This window comes from Stegodyphus dumicola, chromosome 5 (assembly GCF_044657685.1).
Source record: "Stegodyphus dumicola isolate Sdum_Otavi_A_Nest chromosome 5, ASM4465768v1".
NCBI lineage: Eukaryota > Metazoa > Arthropoda > Arachnida > Araneae > Eresidae > Stegodyphus > Stegodyphus dumicola.
In genome coordinates, this window is record NC_140772.1 from 197,695,416 (window position 1) to 197,713,765 (window position 18,350).

Genomic DNA, 18,350 nt, shown 5'->3' on the forward strand with positions numbered 1-18,350 from the left:
GGTTTTGTATACCCTTCCTGTGTATCCTGTCTACTTCCCACATTTATTGAACATAGCTTTAGTAAGCTCCCTGTTCCGAGTCAGGTCCTTGCATGTTCCCAAAGAAAGTAAGATGGAACATTGAACCTGATACACTTTTTTTTTTTTTTTTTAGTCACATTTGATATATTATGAGAGCTAAAAGGTAATTTTCTTTACTTTCTACGCTTAATTAATGTAAATTTAAATAAATTTGTCTAGGCATTTTATTTTAAACTTTAGTTTTAGAGATGAAAAGAAAATAATAATAATAATAATAAAGGGAGAAAAAAGCACTGTGCCTTAATGTAGGAATTTATACATTCCTTCTAAGCATTACAGATCTGAAACACGTGACATACTTTTCATTCAAGGTTTTCTGAGATCATGTTTATAAACAAAAAAAGAATTAATTAAAATTTCTTTTCATTAAAAAATATGATTTCATCATAATTCAAAATCAATTAAAAAAGGGGTTGGTTAAATCTCTGATTAAAAAACCAAATTTATTAGCAGCCACACAAAGAAGCATGTATGTTATTTACAACAAATTTCCATATTTCACATGATAAATGACTTGGGTAGAATTCCTAAGCTAGACCTACAGTCTGCTAGATGCCTCAGAAGTAAATGGTGAATTCATTATTTCTCTTTAAACTTAAAATACAGTTTATGATTTTGTTCACAATAAAGATTTGTAAATATGTTAAAAACTGATGACATTAAAAGTCCTCTTTTAGAAGTACAGATTTCATTTTTGGAATGATCTTTGAACCTTTTTTAGATAAATATTCAACATTTTATTTCTTTTAGAAAAAATGTGACTATCAACTTTTCCTTCGTTGCGGATAATATATTTTATATTATTTCTACAGTGAAAAATGAGGATATTTTTCTTTATAAAATAGGAAGAAAATATAGCCTTTTTACCAAAATATATTTATGTTCATAAAATTTTTGACTCTGCAAACAATAATTTATAACTTGAGTATGAAAGAAGTTGCCAATTAAAGTTCAAGCTTATTCAATACTAGTTGCTTGCTTAATCAAACTATTCAAAAAATGCACATATCCACTATTGTTTTACAAAATTTTTCCAATACCCTGTATAAAAAACAGATGGTCTTTCGTCACAACCCTCTACATCAGTGGTAGCTAATCTTATGAAGCTTCTGAGCTACCATATCATTTTTAAATCCTACTGTGAGCTACCACCCAAAAGAACTACCAACTCTTTATTAAAAAAAAAAAAAAAAAAAAAAAAAAAAAAAAAAAAAAAACTTACATTTGTTTATTGCCTATAAACCTACATTTCTAGTAAATATGACATCAATTTTAATTAAACTGTATATAACAAAAAGAACTGAAATTGAACTGTACATAAGAAAGAAATTGAAGTGCAGTTAATAATAAATAGCAAATATAACAACAATTTTTTATCAGACTTATTAACTTTAATGAGAAGGATGGGACTTTTTTTTGTCATCAAGTTTTTTTAATGTTAGTAGAGTAGGTAGCAGTTGCCATTTGAACACAGTTGTCCAAGTGTTCATCAGTGAGTCTGTTTCTGTACTTATTTTTAATAAATTTGCATACTGGAAAAAGAAATCTCACACAGATATACAGAGCTGAATATTGCCTTCACTTTGAGACAAATCTGCACCAAAACTAGGTATTTTTCTTTAGGAACAGGAGGCCAAATTTTTTCAGAGCTTGAAGAAATCGATTTGGCAGATATATCATTTTGAATATCAATTAGTTCTAATTCCACTGCTGCATTATCTTCTTGAAAATCAAAATGATCCATGAAGTACAGAACTCTTCAGCACTAATCTCTATAAAAGGCGATTTGACAAACTGTGCAACAATTGAAATCTTAGAAGCATCTGCTGAATTCTATTCTCAAACCTGAACTAATTTCAACCTATTGCTTGCTGTTGTAAGGTGGCGCTGAAAACCCTTGCTCGTCAAGAGTTTGTTTCAAACAAGCAAGGTGTTTGTATTCACCTTAAATATTTTTTCCCACATTTTCAGCTTTTGTGAAAATGAACGAACATCTGAAATTGTTCCAAAAATATCTTTAACCTTACCTTGAATCTGCAAATTAAGGATATTTAAGTTTTCGATAATGTCTGCGAGAAAAGCAAAATCCGGAAGCCAAACCAGATCTTCCATTTCACAGAAGGATTGGCCTCGTTCTTTAAAAAATTCTATAGGTAAGAAGCAACTTTTGAAAATGTTGTAAAATTCTGCCTCTACTCAACCAATGAACTTCCATATGAACATACTAACAATCTAGTTCAGTAGACAGTGCATTTAACAAACATCTCTGAATTGCATGTATTCTAACTTTGTTCACTATTTTTATGACTGTATTCATTATATTGTTCGTAGTTAGAAAATTTCCACATAGTCACTCCTAGTGTATTACACAATGGTAAGACAGAAATTTCAGAAATATGTTGACTTTATGAGACAAGGTTATGAATCCCAATTGTCTGCCTTCCATTGCAAAAGCTCCATCAGTTGCTAAACTTACCAACTTACTTATAGAAATATTTACAGAGTTCATACGATCTTTAAGTGCTAAAAGTATGTCCTGTCCTGCAGTGCGTCCTGTTAATGGTATAATCTTTACCACTCCTCTCTTGTTTCGAAATTATCAAAACCCATTCTTGTAAAAATTCAACTGAGCTGTATCAACTATATCAGTCGATTCATCAAATTGCAGAAACTGTTAGCAATGATCACAGTCAGTTTTAAGTTGTGAGGTAATGTCAGAACTCATAACCCTTCTCTTATTTATTTGCAGAAAGCTGTATAGATTTAATAACAGACATTATCTCAGTTTTATTTTTGAAACTAGTATCAAATAATGCATCTGTGGCTTCTAAAAATGCAATTCTGATTATTTCAATATCTTTGTACAGTTTTTAATCCTGTGCAATAACACTTGTATTTGAAACTCGGAATGGCACCTCAGTTGCTGCTTTATTCTTGTTTAATGGTTTTTAAAATGCTAATTGTTGAGCATTAAGTTTAGATTTTAGCTTCCTTAACTTTTCTTAAGGCAGAATTCAGCGAGAAATCCTTTTCAATCCCAGTGTGACCAGTTTTGAAGTTTGCTATTCCCATTCTTCCACTCTTGCCTAATACAGTAAACACAAACATTTATCCTTTACCCATGTAAAGAAGTAGTCGGTTTCCCATTCCGATAAGTGCTTTGCTTTTTGCTTGACCACACTATTATTAGAATATACCTAGCTTAGTAAAAATTCATTATTCAAATTATTCGAGTTAGCAAATATCTAACATACTCCTACACACGAAAAACATAATGTGCACAACCTCACACATATACAATCAACTAGAAGATGAGGCTGACAATGGCAGTTGTGCGGGAGAAACAAGCAGTTGTTATCGTGAGCATCAGGGGAGGAATCAAGGTTAGCCAACCGGAGCGTTAAGGCAATCTACCAAAAATGTCCCTGTGAGCTACTAGTAGCTCGCGATCGACAGTTTGGCGATCACTACTCTACATAATGATTATTGTGGCAATGAAAAAAATACACATAATTTATCGTTTCACATTCATTAAACACACAAAAAAAAATACATCTCAAGGCACTAAATTTCAAATTAGACAGAATGTGGAATTCTGCTTACCCTTACCCTTGCCCTATGTAAATCGACACCATACATATCCAACCTCTTTGCATGGTCTAAAAAATTATACTCCGCATCTGCTGGTGTCTGCCCTCTAAAAAAAATAATGCAAAGCTGCTGTTAAAAATAATTTATTACAATTACTTTCAAGTTTATTTACATCTGAATATAAGTAAAATTAACCACATCTCATTACTATAGAAATTTAAGAAATAAATAATACAACTGGTGATTCACAATTTATTTTAAATTTTAATAATAAAGAAATTTCAGACAATTATATAAGTTTTGAAGTAGAAGAGCTTACCATTAATTGTCCTACACAGCTGATAATAAAAATGATAAACAAAAAATATGTATGTCCTTTAGTTTTAACATTTGAAGCTAAATAAATATATTACTAAAAATAAATAAGCTAAAAACATTGAAGCTAAGTATATTACTCTAATTTACACTTTGCATTCCCAAACATTTGAGATTTAATTTTTCAATTAATCATATCAAAGCTTCCACATGACAATTTGTGATAATGATTCCTTCTACTATTATTAATTTCCTTTCTTTGAAATGTCACCAGTTATTTTCCTGGCTTCATACTTAATCAGATTTGAAACTCTGAAATTTCTTCTAATGGATATATGTTATGGATAAGATTTACTAAACAGCTCCTCAAACAATTTCAGAATTTAAAAATACTATCAAAGATATATTTCATGCAACTGATACACAATATTCATGGAGATTATAGAAAATTTTGAGGGCAGATATCACCATAGTACTGATGTGGCAAGCAAACACTTTGAGAATTATAACATACGATTATCTCTTGTACACCTTTTCCAATTAAGCAAACAAAATTCGGTTACTTCCTTCAGTTCTCAAGTTATTTACATTAAATATGTATTAGTGAAGACCTGGCAATCAAGTAGTAATACAATTTGAATGTTCTCATTAATGAAAAAAATTTTATGGCAGGTAAAGAGATAATAATAAATCCAGGAGGGTTTTCTATTCAAGCTTTCAAAGATAACATTGGAAAAGAATGGCTGATGTTGCTAAAAAGAGATCTTTTGTAACTTTGAATGATAGCAAACAATGAAGAAAATTTGGGACAGATTTCAGAAAAGAAAATTGTGCTCTTATGTTGTGCCATATGAACTGATTACAGTGCATAAGAGTGATGACAGTGCTGCATCTAGAGTTTTCATTAAAATAGCAGATATTATTCAGTAAATTGATTTTTTAAATAAAGATAAAAGTATGAGACTTTTATTTTTCTAACTTTCTAAACTGAAATATTCCCTATACATACTGTTCTGAGCAAATTAAAAAAAAAAAAAAAAGATAACAAAGGATTAGAAGATTACACACATACATGTATACATACAAAGATTACATGCATACATGTATACATACAAAGTGATTCAGGCAAAAATGCAAATGCATAGGGACAAAAGAAACAGATTTTGTAATGAAATATGTGTATGTGGAAATGGTTCATTTAAATATTGACATGTAAGGAAGGTATAAATAACAGTTAAGTATGAAAGACAGGTAAAAAAAAAAAGAAACAGACATCTTAATGACTCAACTTTTGATAACAGGAGTTTGAAAAGTGTGCTACCAATAGTAATACAAAATTAACAGCGGAAGTGCAGGGACTGATAGACTTTACCAGAGGTCTCATGAATTTCACACACATTTGTAGCAGCAACTGATAGTTTAAGCACGAGATCTTTATTACACTCTACGGAATTAAATTCTAGATTATGCTCATAATATTTCCCCTACAAAAGAAGAAATAAATGCAAGTCAAATCCAGTGATCGTGATAAATATAGAACAGATCCATCCATGCTGTCCAATCCAATGGGAACTGCAAGCAGTGACGAGGTAATTTCTAACATTACTCCCAAAGTGAGCTAACACTCCATCATACTGGAACTACATTCATGCATGAACAGCTAGAAAAACACCAAAAGGAAATTCTGGCAAGATATCTTTTACAAGATACCTTGCCAGACAAAAGATTGTTATATATATATACACCGAAGAGCCATTATATTATGACCACCTTCCATCTATAACAATGTGCTCGCCCAGGAACAAACCTACTGCACGTGCATGGCTGATGTTGGACTATATAAAGCAGATATGCATTGTCTTTCCAAAAATAGCGCAATTAGTGACATAATAGGAAATGCAGTTGATTAACCAGACTTCGATAAAGGTCAAATTGTTATACTTTGGATACTGGGAACATGAATATCAGAAATGGTGCATTTAGTGGGCTGTACACATGCAGTTGTTGTCAGCATATATCGAAAGTGGTGTATGGATGGTGAAATGACAAGTTGCCAGCCAGCAGTATGTTGTTGATGACGCATTGATTTCAGAGGACAGTGGAGATTGCTATGTACTGCTTACCATGACTAAAGAGCTACAACAGCCAAAGCCAGACAGTGTTTCTCAACACATTGTGCAGCATATATTTCTGTTTACTGAAATAAAAATGAATATTTTATCTGCCTTAGCTGTCACTTTGCTTTCATTATGGATCAAACAATCTATGCATTCTGCGCGATCAACTTATTCTACAATATAATTACAACAAAAATCTGCTTCATTAAAATGAATGTCTTTTTTATTACAATGACTCAACGAGGATTAAATCTGTGACATGTCTATCAATTTCTTTTCTGCATGTCTAATAAAACACATTTTGATCTGTGCTATGCCTATTTTAAATATTACATTCATAATTAAAGCCCTCTGTTTCTAAATTTCTATGGTTGTAATTCTCATACAAGTTTGCACCATCCCTATTTTTAATTTCTGCATTCATAATCACTCTCTTGTGTGCCACCCAATATCTACAAAACGAAATTTAAGTGCTTTGCACTTAATTAGCACTTCAAACTCATTTGGAGTATTTTCCAATCAAGTCAGTCATCAGTTTGTGTTTATAAAATGTAATTTGCACTACCATATGCAAGATAATTCTGTTTTGCGTCAAAATTTAACAGAGGTGATGTCATTTACTTTGGGTGCATTGAAATGCAGGAAATGCTTCTCATCTTTTTCTGATTCCTGCATTTTAATATACAGCCTTATGTTTACCCAAGTTATTTTCTTTGAGTAAAACTGCATTAAATTACTGTTTTTTCAATGAAACAAAAGTGATGGTAGTGCAGTAGATTTAAAATTTTGTATCAAGTGTTTTAGTCAAAATTTTTACAATTTGATTTTATGGTTTTGGGAAAACAAAAAACATAGTGTTCAAAGAATGAAAACATAAATATTCCAATATTTTCATGTTAAAAGTTTTGCATTTATTAATTTTATTGGTGCATTTTTATTATACATTTTTTGCTAATGAGTACTAATGAGTATGTTTAAATTTTTTATAGCTATGAAATAATTAATTAATCAATATTACTTTGACATTAAATGTGTAATACGGTTTCTTCTTATATTGGATTAAAAGTTTGGCTTTGTTTTATGAAAAGGAAAGATTAAAATTTTTAGGTTTTACAAATATAAATAACTATTTTTGAATTAACTAAGTAAACAATTTTAATACTTTTTATTCAAGGAAGATTATTAAATTGTAGTGTCATTAATCGTTAAAATTTCAAGTTACATGAAATGCCTCAATTAGAACACTCTACCATCTAAACATACTACATCTGCACAAACATTTCCTTGAAAACACTGTATATTTTTGCCTCCTTCTACCTTCCTTTTTATTTTTGCCAGATGTTTTAGAATCACTCTACACATATGTAATACTTTAGTAGTTGACACAGCAGAAAACAAAACACGATTTAGGAAATGTCTAAGCTTAGTGTGCAAAAGATGTTAGCAGTAATAGTTAAGCTACATTAAATATATTAGTAATCACACACACTTTAATCAATCATTAACTTAAAAAACATGGCAAAAAGAGAGTTTAAAAACATCAGATATGAATAAAATCCAAATCCTCAAAACCAACAATTAAAAAAAATAATAATAAATAATAATTTAAAAAATTCAATTTTAAAATTACAGAAAATAAAATAATATAAATATTAACATTTTTCAACAAAAATCATAATAAAATATTTACTTACTTGTGTAATTTATGCAATTCCATTATTTTCTTTTCCATTTCTTCTGTTTGATTGGGTATGAGACGCAATTCAGATAAATACCCATTTTTGTGCTCTTCAGGATTGAAATCTCCAATTTCAGCTACAAAGTTTAAACAAAAGTTAAACTCTACATAATATCTATTATGTTAATCTTATTCAACTGTGTTAATTGGGGGGATCTAGTTCCTCCTTTACATGATTTTAGTCTAATATACTTAAGAAAGCAATTTTTTTAATCAAAATTGAACTTAATTCACAGAAACATTTTTACTACAGAGGAAAAAAATTCTCAGAATTCACATGCATAATAAAGATGTTACTTATAATCAGATTATTTGGTTTTGATAAAGATTGCACTAATTATAATATTTTATGCATAATTATTATTATTATGCACTATTTTATGCAATAAAACCTTCCAAATAAAAAATACACTATGTAACACAATATAAGGCATACTATACATAAAACGCAAAATAAATTACACTAAATAACACACAATATATGTTCCATTTTATTCCATAAAATCAACATTTTTATTAAAATTTCTCATAAGTCTGTCCGACAGAGAACATTTAAATTTAAAAAAATTAAGTTAATGATAAATAGGAAATTTAATGAAAATATTTAGTTAAATAAAATTAATTAATATCAAAATATATTTATAACAATGATATAAATTAGTAAACTTACTAAGTTCATTTTAGGAATTCCCATCAATGTAATCATGAATACTTTAATTCTTATATGTTTAATATTACAAATGTTTAGATGTTTTAATACAATATGAGATTTAATAAATATTGATATGGTTTAATTATAAACAGTATTATTTGCACAGATTTCATGTTTAAAACTAATCTTCTTTATATATAATATCTTTATATACTACTTTATATATAAGATAAGTACAGGTACACTAGATCAGACTGTCTAACATTTTTCTCTTTTATTAATGAAATGGGCCTACTTCAGCTTTCAAGTTTCAAGAAAGCCCACCTGAATGAGTTCTATATTCAGTAACCATTTGATTTCTTTTGTTTTCTGCCTTTATTACCTTTTAGGTTATTTATAATTTATGGCAATTTTCTAAATTCATGTTTTGCATTCTCTAAGTTTGCTCAGAACTATACTCACAGTTTATTATAGACACCATCCTCACAATTTATTTCAGTATTTTTTATTCACAAAAAGGTTTTTATTTTTATATTTTTATAAAAATTTTAATTTTCTATTTTTTTCATTTAAAATTTTTTTTACTATTATTCTGATATTTAACACTACAGTTCACTCAATTCATTGAACTCAAGCAAATTAATACTTCACTTGAATTCAAATTGCAATCTTTTCGGATTCCTAATTCATTGTTTTTTCCTTTTTTAAATTATTCATTTTTACAACTACATTTTTTTATGTTAAAATAGAAGCTTTTTCTAACTATTCTTATTGAGTTAAATCAGTTTAAAATTCACAGTTTTTCTAAATTCATTACCCTATGCGTTTTGCCATTACTACTATATGGGCAAATACATTTTTTCATTCCAAAACATTTGTTGCTCTTGTGTTACAGATTTCAAGAACTTACTCCATTATTTCTATTTTTTTATTTTTTGATCAAGTTTCATTTATTCAATTTTTGTTTTCATACACTGGATTACTTCTGTTTTACACGTTTTTTGACTTAATCCACAAAAATTGCAATATTTTTTTAAGTTTGATTGCTGTTTATGATTTATGCCAGTGTTCCCCAAATTTTTGACATCTATAATTTCTGTAACAATGAACCCTTCTATAATTTCTGTAACAATGAACACCCCTCAATCCCCCCCGGGGGGGGTGCAAAATATATTTATTTTTTTCTTTTTTAGTATATAAACAAAATAATAATAAATGAAAAATAAAATTAATTCATAATAAAGTATAAATAAAAGTTATATTATTAATAACATTCATTACAATCAATGAGAATAATGAAATAGTACATCATAATTTGGTTCCCTGTCTGTCAATTTTAATCTGATATGCGGTTCTACATCCAAAAGTCTTTGACTTAATATCTACAAATGCCGAAAAAAAATTTTTTCCATAGATATTAGGTTGTAAAAGGAAAGATGTATTCTCTGACTTTCTCTATTAAAACTGGATAATCATGTTGACTTTGCATCTAGAATGATATTAAAGTACGTTCCTTGTGTTCATTTTTGAAGAATCCATCAGAAGCTAATTCCAACAATTGCTCTTACTCCACATGCTATAAAACTTCTGGCATAGTTGCTGTATTAATGTTGAACAGATACCTTAGCCCTTCAATATTTTTGTTTAAATAAGGAAAATAGTTTTTCAGGCCCCCTTGCATATTCTTTACATACCGTGTTATACATTTCAGATAATCAACATCAATTTTGCCAGCCGATCCTGTTATAAACTTATGAAGAGAGGTAAATGAATCTACTTCTCCAATGCCTACTCACTTTTATAACAAAATCATGGTAGCATATACTTTATCTTGAATGAGAAACAATGAAATTTCTTTGCCTTCCAGTGATAAGTTGAGACAACTTAAAATAGAGAACATAGCTGCTAAGTATGCCGATTTACAGAGCCATTTCAAACCATATAAACAGTTTCTCAGCTCATAGTTATCATTAAAAAAACGTGAGATACATGTCTAAGTTCAAATAATCAATTTAGAATTTTGCCTCAAGAAAGTCAATGAACATCACTATCAAAACAAAGTGTATGATTACTTCCCATTTCTTTGCATATTTACAAAAAATGTCATGCAGTCAAAGGACAGCCTTAAATATAGATAATGAATTTTATGCTTTCATCCAGAACTTTCTGTAGATCAGCAAACACCTTACATGCTGCCAGAGCTTCTCTGTATATGCAACAATGTGTGGATATGATGTTTGGGGATGCATTTTGAATTCTAGCAACGAGTTCTTCATTATTTTAAACCATACTTTTCGTTCGATCAGAGCTTATTTTAACACATCTATTCCAAACAATTTTGTTTTCTTGCATTAATTTAGTCATAACATTAAAGATATTTTCTCTTGTTGTAGGACCTGATAAAGACTATCAAAACAATAAGTCATTGTGATATTTTCCATATCTAACAAAATACATAAGATTTACAAAATTCAAAATACAGTATATTCATTGCAATGCATCACAATCCGTAACACATAATGAGAACTTTGAGAAATATCAGCCTATAACATATGTTTTACTCTATTAGATGTATTAATGAATTGCCAATGAACTGCATTATTTGAAAGGGGAATGTGGTCGAAAGTTTGTTTTGACTTCATTACTTCAGGTAAACAGGCTGACTGCATGGGCGTTACATTATAATGCTTTGCTATCAGAAAATCATATGAAAGTCAAAAATACATAGGCCATGGTGTAACAGTTCAATGTATAGATACAAGAGTTTTTTGGGTGGTACTGTTGCCTGGCCATGCAGTGATGGAATGCACAGAATCAAAATGCCTGGCATTGCCATACCCAAAGAACTTCTACGATTAAGAAGCTTCCCCATAGAAAGGCTACCCCCTTATGCACTAAGTTTAATATCCATCCAGCCTTAATACCTTTTTGCACATGCATGAAATAACTATCCATCTGTGGTCAAAGGTCATGTTCGTGAAGAGTTTACACTTTTGTGATGCACTATATATATATATATATAATGAATAATTTTAATACATTAAAATTTACATTAGAATAATTTTAATTTTTATACATTAGAATAATTTTAATACATTAGAATTTAAAAGAATTTTTCATATTCAGGTATGAAAGCTCATTGCAAAAGGGTAAATATTTTGTTAAGATCATTGAAACACTTTGTTGAAAGAATAACTAATCTCAATACACTATATGATGTTTAAACATCTTCCAAAGTTATTACATATGATGATAATCATTTTTAGATAAGATTGCTACATACACTGAACAGCGTAACTTGCTAATAAGACAGAAGTTGCTGAAGGAACTATAAGTTTGCCATCAAGTATATCTTTCTTCAGCTGCAGGAAGAAATGATACCTGAAACAAAATACAGTCATTCAAGAAAATCTATCCATTACAGTAATATGCACAAAAAGAAGAAAATTACTACCTATTATTTATAAATATAAGTGGGAAATGATAAAATACATTATATCAAGTATGAATGCAAAGGATATAAATAAAATTCTTGAGAAAATGCAGTATTTCCTTAAAGTCAAAGTTCAGATTGCCTATTCAGATTACAAAATTCCATTAAGGAAATTTTCCACATTTATGAACAGTTATATCATGTAACTTATTAAGGTGAAACAACATCCATATGGCTTGATAGGTATTCCCATTCTCAGAAACTCATTATGCAATCAAAATTATCCAGACAGCTTGATATGTTAGTTCTCTAACAAATGTGTACAAAAATATGATGTGTGTCCATTTTTTGTTGTGATGACTGCTGTTACTCTTTAGAATAAATACACACATTTTTTTAATGTTATAATTAAAATGGAACACATGTTTGAAAAAAGCAGTAGTTAGTTCAGTCACAATGTCAAGAGCATGACCTGGCTGCTTCCAACATTCCAATTTATTTCAAAATTGTTCTTTAGGATTCATTTCAAGGCTCTGAACAAGGTCATTCCAGCTTTTTAATAACCATATCAGCAAACCAGCCCTGTATGGGAAGTGCCTTATAAACATACCGAACGAACTGAAAATGCTTTAACATACTGCGTTGGAATGGCATGGGCATAGCTAGAGGGAGGCGAAGGGGAACATCTGTCCCCAGGTGCAGCATCCAGGAGTACTGAACTGATGCTACAAATTTTTAGAATGAAATATTTTCCATTCTTTGCAAACAAGAGGGGTGCAAGATCTTCATTTGTCCCTGGGTGCTGAAAACCCTAGCCTGAGCTCTGTGGAAAGCTCCAAATGTCCTTCCCTTTTTTTTGGCTTGATAACTACAAATAATGGGAAAAAAATTTATCCACAGATACAGTAGAAGTCCAGAAATCCGCAAAGCTTGGGACCAGAAGTTGTGCAGATTTTAGGATTTTGCGGGTTTCAGGACAGAAAAGCTAAATCATAATATTCAGACTAAAAGTGCAAAATAAATAAGGCATATTAGATACATTTAATTTCATTACATACATTATTGCAATAATTTATTATATGCATTAAATTATTATTACATATATAAATTGATTATATTATTCATTGTATTATATATGCACACAGCATCGAGGTTTGCCGATTGCGTCTCATGCAAAGATTTCCAGTTTCGGATTCCGGTGTTACAATCACTGTTGCTGTAAAATTTCAACAGCTTTTATTTATTTTTCCGTATATCACACACAATCGTGTAGCAATTCCGTACGATTCTGCTATAAACCAATGAGTAGCACATGCCTCCCTCTTTTGCAGAATTCGTACTTTTTGCATTACCGTCAATGCAACGTGTTTACGTTTATTTAGCACAGAAGGGCTATTAATTTCAAAACGCCATTTTGCATCAATTCACTTTTCAAACTCTTGCCATCAAATATTATCACCTTGTATTATACTTGAAGAAACTAAATAATGAACCTACAAGAATGTTTCTCGCATTGTGAAGAAACAACTGTACCTAGACCCATCAAATTTTGTATACTGTAGCCCTCCAACCAAACATGGGCACTTAGAAGCAAAAATTTTTAGTTCTAAATTTGTTTTATTATCTATTTAAAATTTTGTAAAATTTAAACAAATTTTTGATTAACAAATTCAATGATTTCAAAGCGAGCGATGGCACCACTGTACAAAAAAAAAAAAAATTTATCTTTAGCAAGAGAGATTGTGTATCGAAAATTCTAAAGATATACTGTTTTGGAATATTTTGTGATATTGCTATTGAATTGAACTTTATGTGTATAACATATGAAAGCTTTCAGATTTTTTATTTATTTATTTTTAACCCCTTCGTGCTGACTGTCACGTATACATGCCAGCAACGAACGCACTTACCTACCGGCCGACATGCAGGCGTGCCAGAGGATTGTTCCATTCTCTACCGACTGTCATGTATTTATACTTTGGAACGTTTTTCAAACTATAATTTCTGCCACAAGATGGCACTGTATGTCCATATGGTTTCAGATACATGTAAATTAGACCTTCTACTCGAAATGAGAGAAGCATGACTCACATACACGTGTTTTTGATTATATAAACAAACGGGAAAATAAATGTTTCCGAATGGCGTGATTTATGACGTCTCTTTAAATCGCACTTTATTCGCATGTGGTAGTTGTTTACTGTAAGTAGAGAAGTTTTATTTGCTCTAAAGTGTTGGGTATTTCGGTTTGCAGTTCAGTTTTTAGAAAATAATTAGATCTTGTTAGACGTGAATTCTTTGTTTTTACCGTTGCAATGTCGAAGCGTCGAAAATGTTTAACAGAGCATGAAATAGCAGAAATGATGTAAAATATTTCAGATATTGATTCTGAAAGACATTTTCCAAAACTTTGTTCAGAAGAGACTGATAAGAAAATGAGACGACAATTCTTCGTTTGTTCACATTCCCAGAAAAATCCTCCAAAATGGCAAATGAGTTATTACGAGTGCAAGGAATGTAACGTAGGACTGTGTGTAGATCCCTGTTTTCAAATTTTTCATACGAAAAGAGAATTTTAAGTAATATATTTAGTTTTCAGATGTATAATGTTAAAATTCATCAAATGGTGAGTAATTAAAATAAAATGTGTAAAATATGCATTTAAACAAGAAATAAGGTAATTAAAGTATATATATAAAAATATTTATAAAGCATAAGCCATTTAAATACTCTATACAGAATTATTAAACAATGCGTTGATACTTCGGAAATTTCATGGATTTAGGCTTAGTAGCAAAAAAGCCCCAGGCCCTGGAGAGACGCTCGCGTAAGACACTGCCGGCCTCAGCGATAAGCGCGCGTTTTCGCTACCCGGCTCGAAGAGGTTAAATGTCGTATTTTATACTATAAGTGATAGACACACTTTAAATAAAATACATGTAAGAGAATCACATGAAAGAATTGTTGTAAATTAATCAAGCATTTTGAAAAATAACCCTTGTAACTCACTTTTTCTAATAACCCTAGCAATACCACGGCACAAGTTGACCACGGCCAAAAATAATACCCTATAATCCTTAACATATCCATCATTTTTTATTATTTTATTAAAAACTGAAATACGAGTTGGAATAAATACGATTTGGTATAAATACAAATTATTAATGGATATATGATGAAACATCCCTCACTATAAGATTTTGAGATTTAACTTGTGCTTCCGGACCCATAAACAAAAGATAAACAAAATTTACTATCTTTATCTTCAAGAACCATTGTGTTGGAACAACTAACAAAATATTTTTCACACTTTTTTAATTTTTTCAGTTAAAGATCTTGAATTAACAAATTTACATTTGTTTGTCTGCCATAGTGACAATAATACATTTTCCTTTCTTGATTTGAAGAATTTCATTTTGAAGTCAGCATTTTTGAAGTCTGATTTCTACTTTATTTACATCACTTAAATTCAGATTTTGTTGTATCATCTTGTGTTGTTGAGAAAATGATAACTTTAATTTTTTTATATCCCATATCTTTTAATTTCATGAATGAATAATGATTAAAATTCAATTTGAAAATGTAATTATTTTTATTAACTAATTGATACAAAATTTAATTGTTTCTGCAAAAGGCAGAGATATACTAGATTTTAAAAAAAGGCAGAGATATATTACTAATGTTAAGTAATAAATCTTCAAATATCTTTTGAATTAATGTCATTATAAATACAATAAACTGAGGGATGAACCTAATTAAATTTTTACATTACACTCTATATGAAGTTATAAATCATATAAAATAAAATAAAAACTATTTTAGTGAAAAGAGGCAATTTGCCCTGAAGGACTTTTAATTTCGTTTTGGCATTTTGCGTTGAAAACTTTAAAAGGCTGCATCACTTTTCAAATCATTGCCACCATACATTATTGCCCTGTATTATATTTGAAGAAATTAAATAATGAAGAATCTGCATAAATGTATCTATGTTTCTCACACTGTGATGAAACAACGGTACCTAGAGCCATCAAAATTTGAACAATGTAATCTTCCATAGAATATGGGCATGTGGAAATCTTAATTTGAATTTGAAATTTGTTTTGTTATCGATTTCAGATTTTGTAACACTTAAATGAGTTTTTGATTAAAAAACTAAACGGTTTCAAAGCGAACAATGGCAACACTGTATGAATTTTTTTTTTTTTTTTTATCTCCAGCACGCAAGACTCTGTATCCTAAATTCTAAACATATGCTCATTTTAAAATTAATTTGCGATATTGCTAGTGAACTGAATTTTATAGTTTGAGTACATAGAACATGATATTTAATAAATAAAGGTAACACACAAAACGTTAAAAAAAAAGCCCCTTTGGACATAATTTAAAAGTCTGAAACCTTTCACTTTTTTTTTTTTTTTTTTTGTTTGTCTGCTTGTTTGTTTGTTAGTTTGTTATTGTTGTATAAGTTGAACTCATTTTTTAAAAAAATGCCAATTCTAAGTATTATAAATATAGTGAAACCTTTCTATACTGTTCTTGCATAATTTTGGATAATTTGGCTCTTTTTAGGAAGAGATCATCTTTAAGAATATGATGGTGATATTCATTACCACTATTTTATTAGGATCTTCAAGATATTGGTCACTTTCACAGATGACCATCTCTGATAGTGATATATTAATTTAAGCCATTTAATTAACTTGAGGAACTTAAGAAATATGTCTAAGATGGATGGCTAGATTTCCGCAGTATTCAAATATTCAAATTCTGAAAGGTAATTTTGACTGAATAATTACAGAATACTTTCACGTCACAGATGTATTCTGAATTATTTAATATATTCACAAAAGTAAAAATTCCCTCAAAATTAAATACAATCCTTTTTAGATCACAGTGAAAAATCCCTAAGATATAGAGCCATGTATACAGATGACTTGATTTTCTCTGAAAATAGTCATCTTAAAGTAAACACAAGTATTTGTGATATTTAATATCCTCATTTAATTAGGACTTCAAAAATTGCAATCATTTTCACAGCTGGTCATCTTAGAGAGTACCTGCCATGACAGATTTCATTGTATTCATATATAAACCATTTTAATGATAGGTTTTCTTGAGTGATTATTGACAAAAACCAATTCTTCATGTGTAAAGAAATATTCTGAATTATTTGACAGTTTCTACAATAAAAATTTTCCATAATTTAAATACAATCCATTTTAAATGACAATAAAATCTCAGCAAGATGACCACCTATGGTTTCAGTTGATTTTGTACTCAGAAAACAAGACTTCCAATATCAGTACTGCTTTATATAATTATTTATTCCCAGAAATACTGTATAGCTTCAGACATAGTTGTCTTAGGGAATGACTGCTGTAAATGGATCCATATAGTACATCATACATCATTCTGGAGAGAGTTTTACGAAAAGAAAAAAAAAATTACTGTTCAGAAACATAAATTGGCCACCACTGTTATAAGATATCTGCATTATCAAGTTATATCTGTCAGTGATTATTCATGAATACCTATAAAACAGACAAGATAAAACAAGATAAATTCACAATTAAAATGTACCTTGTGTATTCTTCATGAAGTTTACTAGGATCACAGACATAAAATTTGACTCTAAAATATAACAGATATGGAGGACCCACTAAAAAGAAAAAAGGAACTGTTTTGTACATACATGAAAATTAACATTTCACACAATTTTATAGTTAATATTCATTACATGCATTTCTAAATATAACACGTTTTTATGTATATCGTATAATATAGTTAGGTATAATATTCCTAACCATTTTTATGAAATACAAAATGGTCCAAAAGATTTGTGCTACTTTTAAGAATTACAACAAAAAAGTATATACAAAAAAAAACTGAGTTCACTAATAATGGTAGAATGAAATCAAAAAAAAAAAAAAAAAAAAAAAAAAAATCATTATATGGTTAACAAATTCCAACATGTATCATTTACACTTTTGGTTTCTCGATACATACGATTATTAACAATCCAACACACTACCTTAATTCAACTGTGCATTAAAATTGGTTATGAAACAATCCCAAGTACCTGATATATTACTGCTTTGAATCTTCAATATTTACAGTTCACGATTAACAAATTATTGGTGCTTTCTAATTAATTGTCTCCATAAGAAGTCACCTTATTGGTTACTTAGTGAATTGGCAAAAAAACCTTCAATTTGGCTATTTTTGTCTCATAAATACTATTCTATTCATAAACAATAGCCCCTCAAAAAAAGCATTCCTTAAGAATCAAGAAATTTTATGAGGAAGGGAACAAGTTATGACCAAACAAAGGACAGGAAATGTACTTGAGAGGGGGAACACCTATCAATAAAATATAAAGGATGTAAATAAAATAAAGAATGTAAACCACATATATTAAAAGAT

General features: G+C 29.5%; 1 protein-coding gene across 4 annotated transcripts in view; it reads right to left on the minus strand.

The window, feature by feature from the left end:
• Ptpmeg (protein tyrosine phosphatase Meg) overlaps positions 1-18,350 on the minus strand; it is a 205,052-nt gene that overhangs the window by 126,519 nt on the left and 60,183 nt on the right. For 3 of the 4 annotated variants that reach the window (XM_085817527.1, XM_085817525.1, XM_085817526.1), the window contains 4 exons: positions 17,508-17,586; positions 11,778-11,875; positions 7,799-7,919; positions 3,685-3,778 (listed from right to left, as the gene is read on the minus strand). In XM_085817527.1, the coding sequence (XP_085673653.1) occupies positions 3,685-3,778; positions 7,799-7,919; positions 11,778-11,875; positions 17,508-17,586 (392 nt within the window). The remainder of the gene's footprint in view (positions 1-3,684; positions 3,779-7,798; positions 7,920-11,777; positions 11,876-17,507; positions 17,587-18,350) is intronic. The other variant, XM_085817528.1, reaches the window with a different exon arrangement.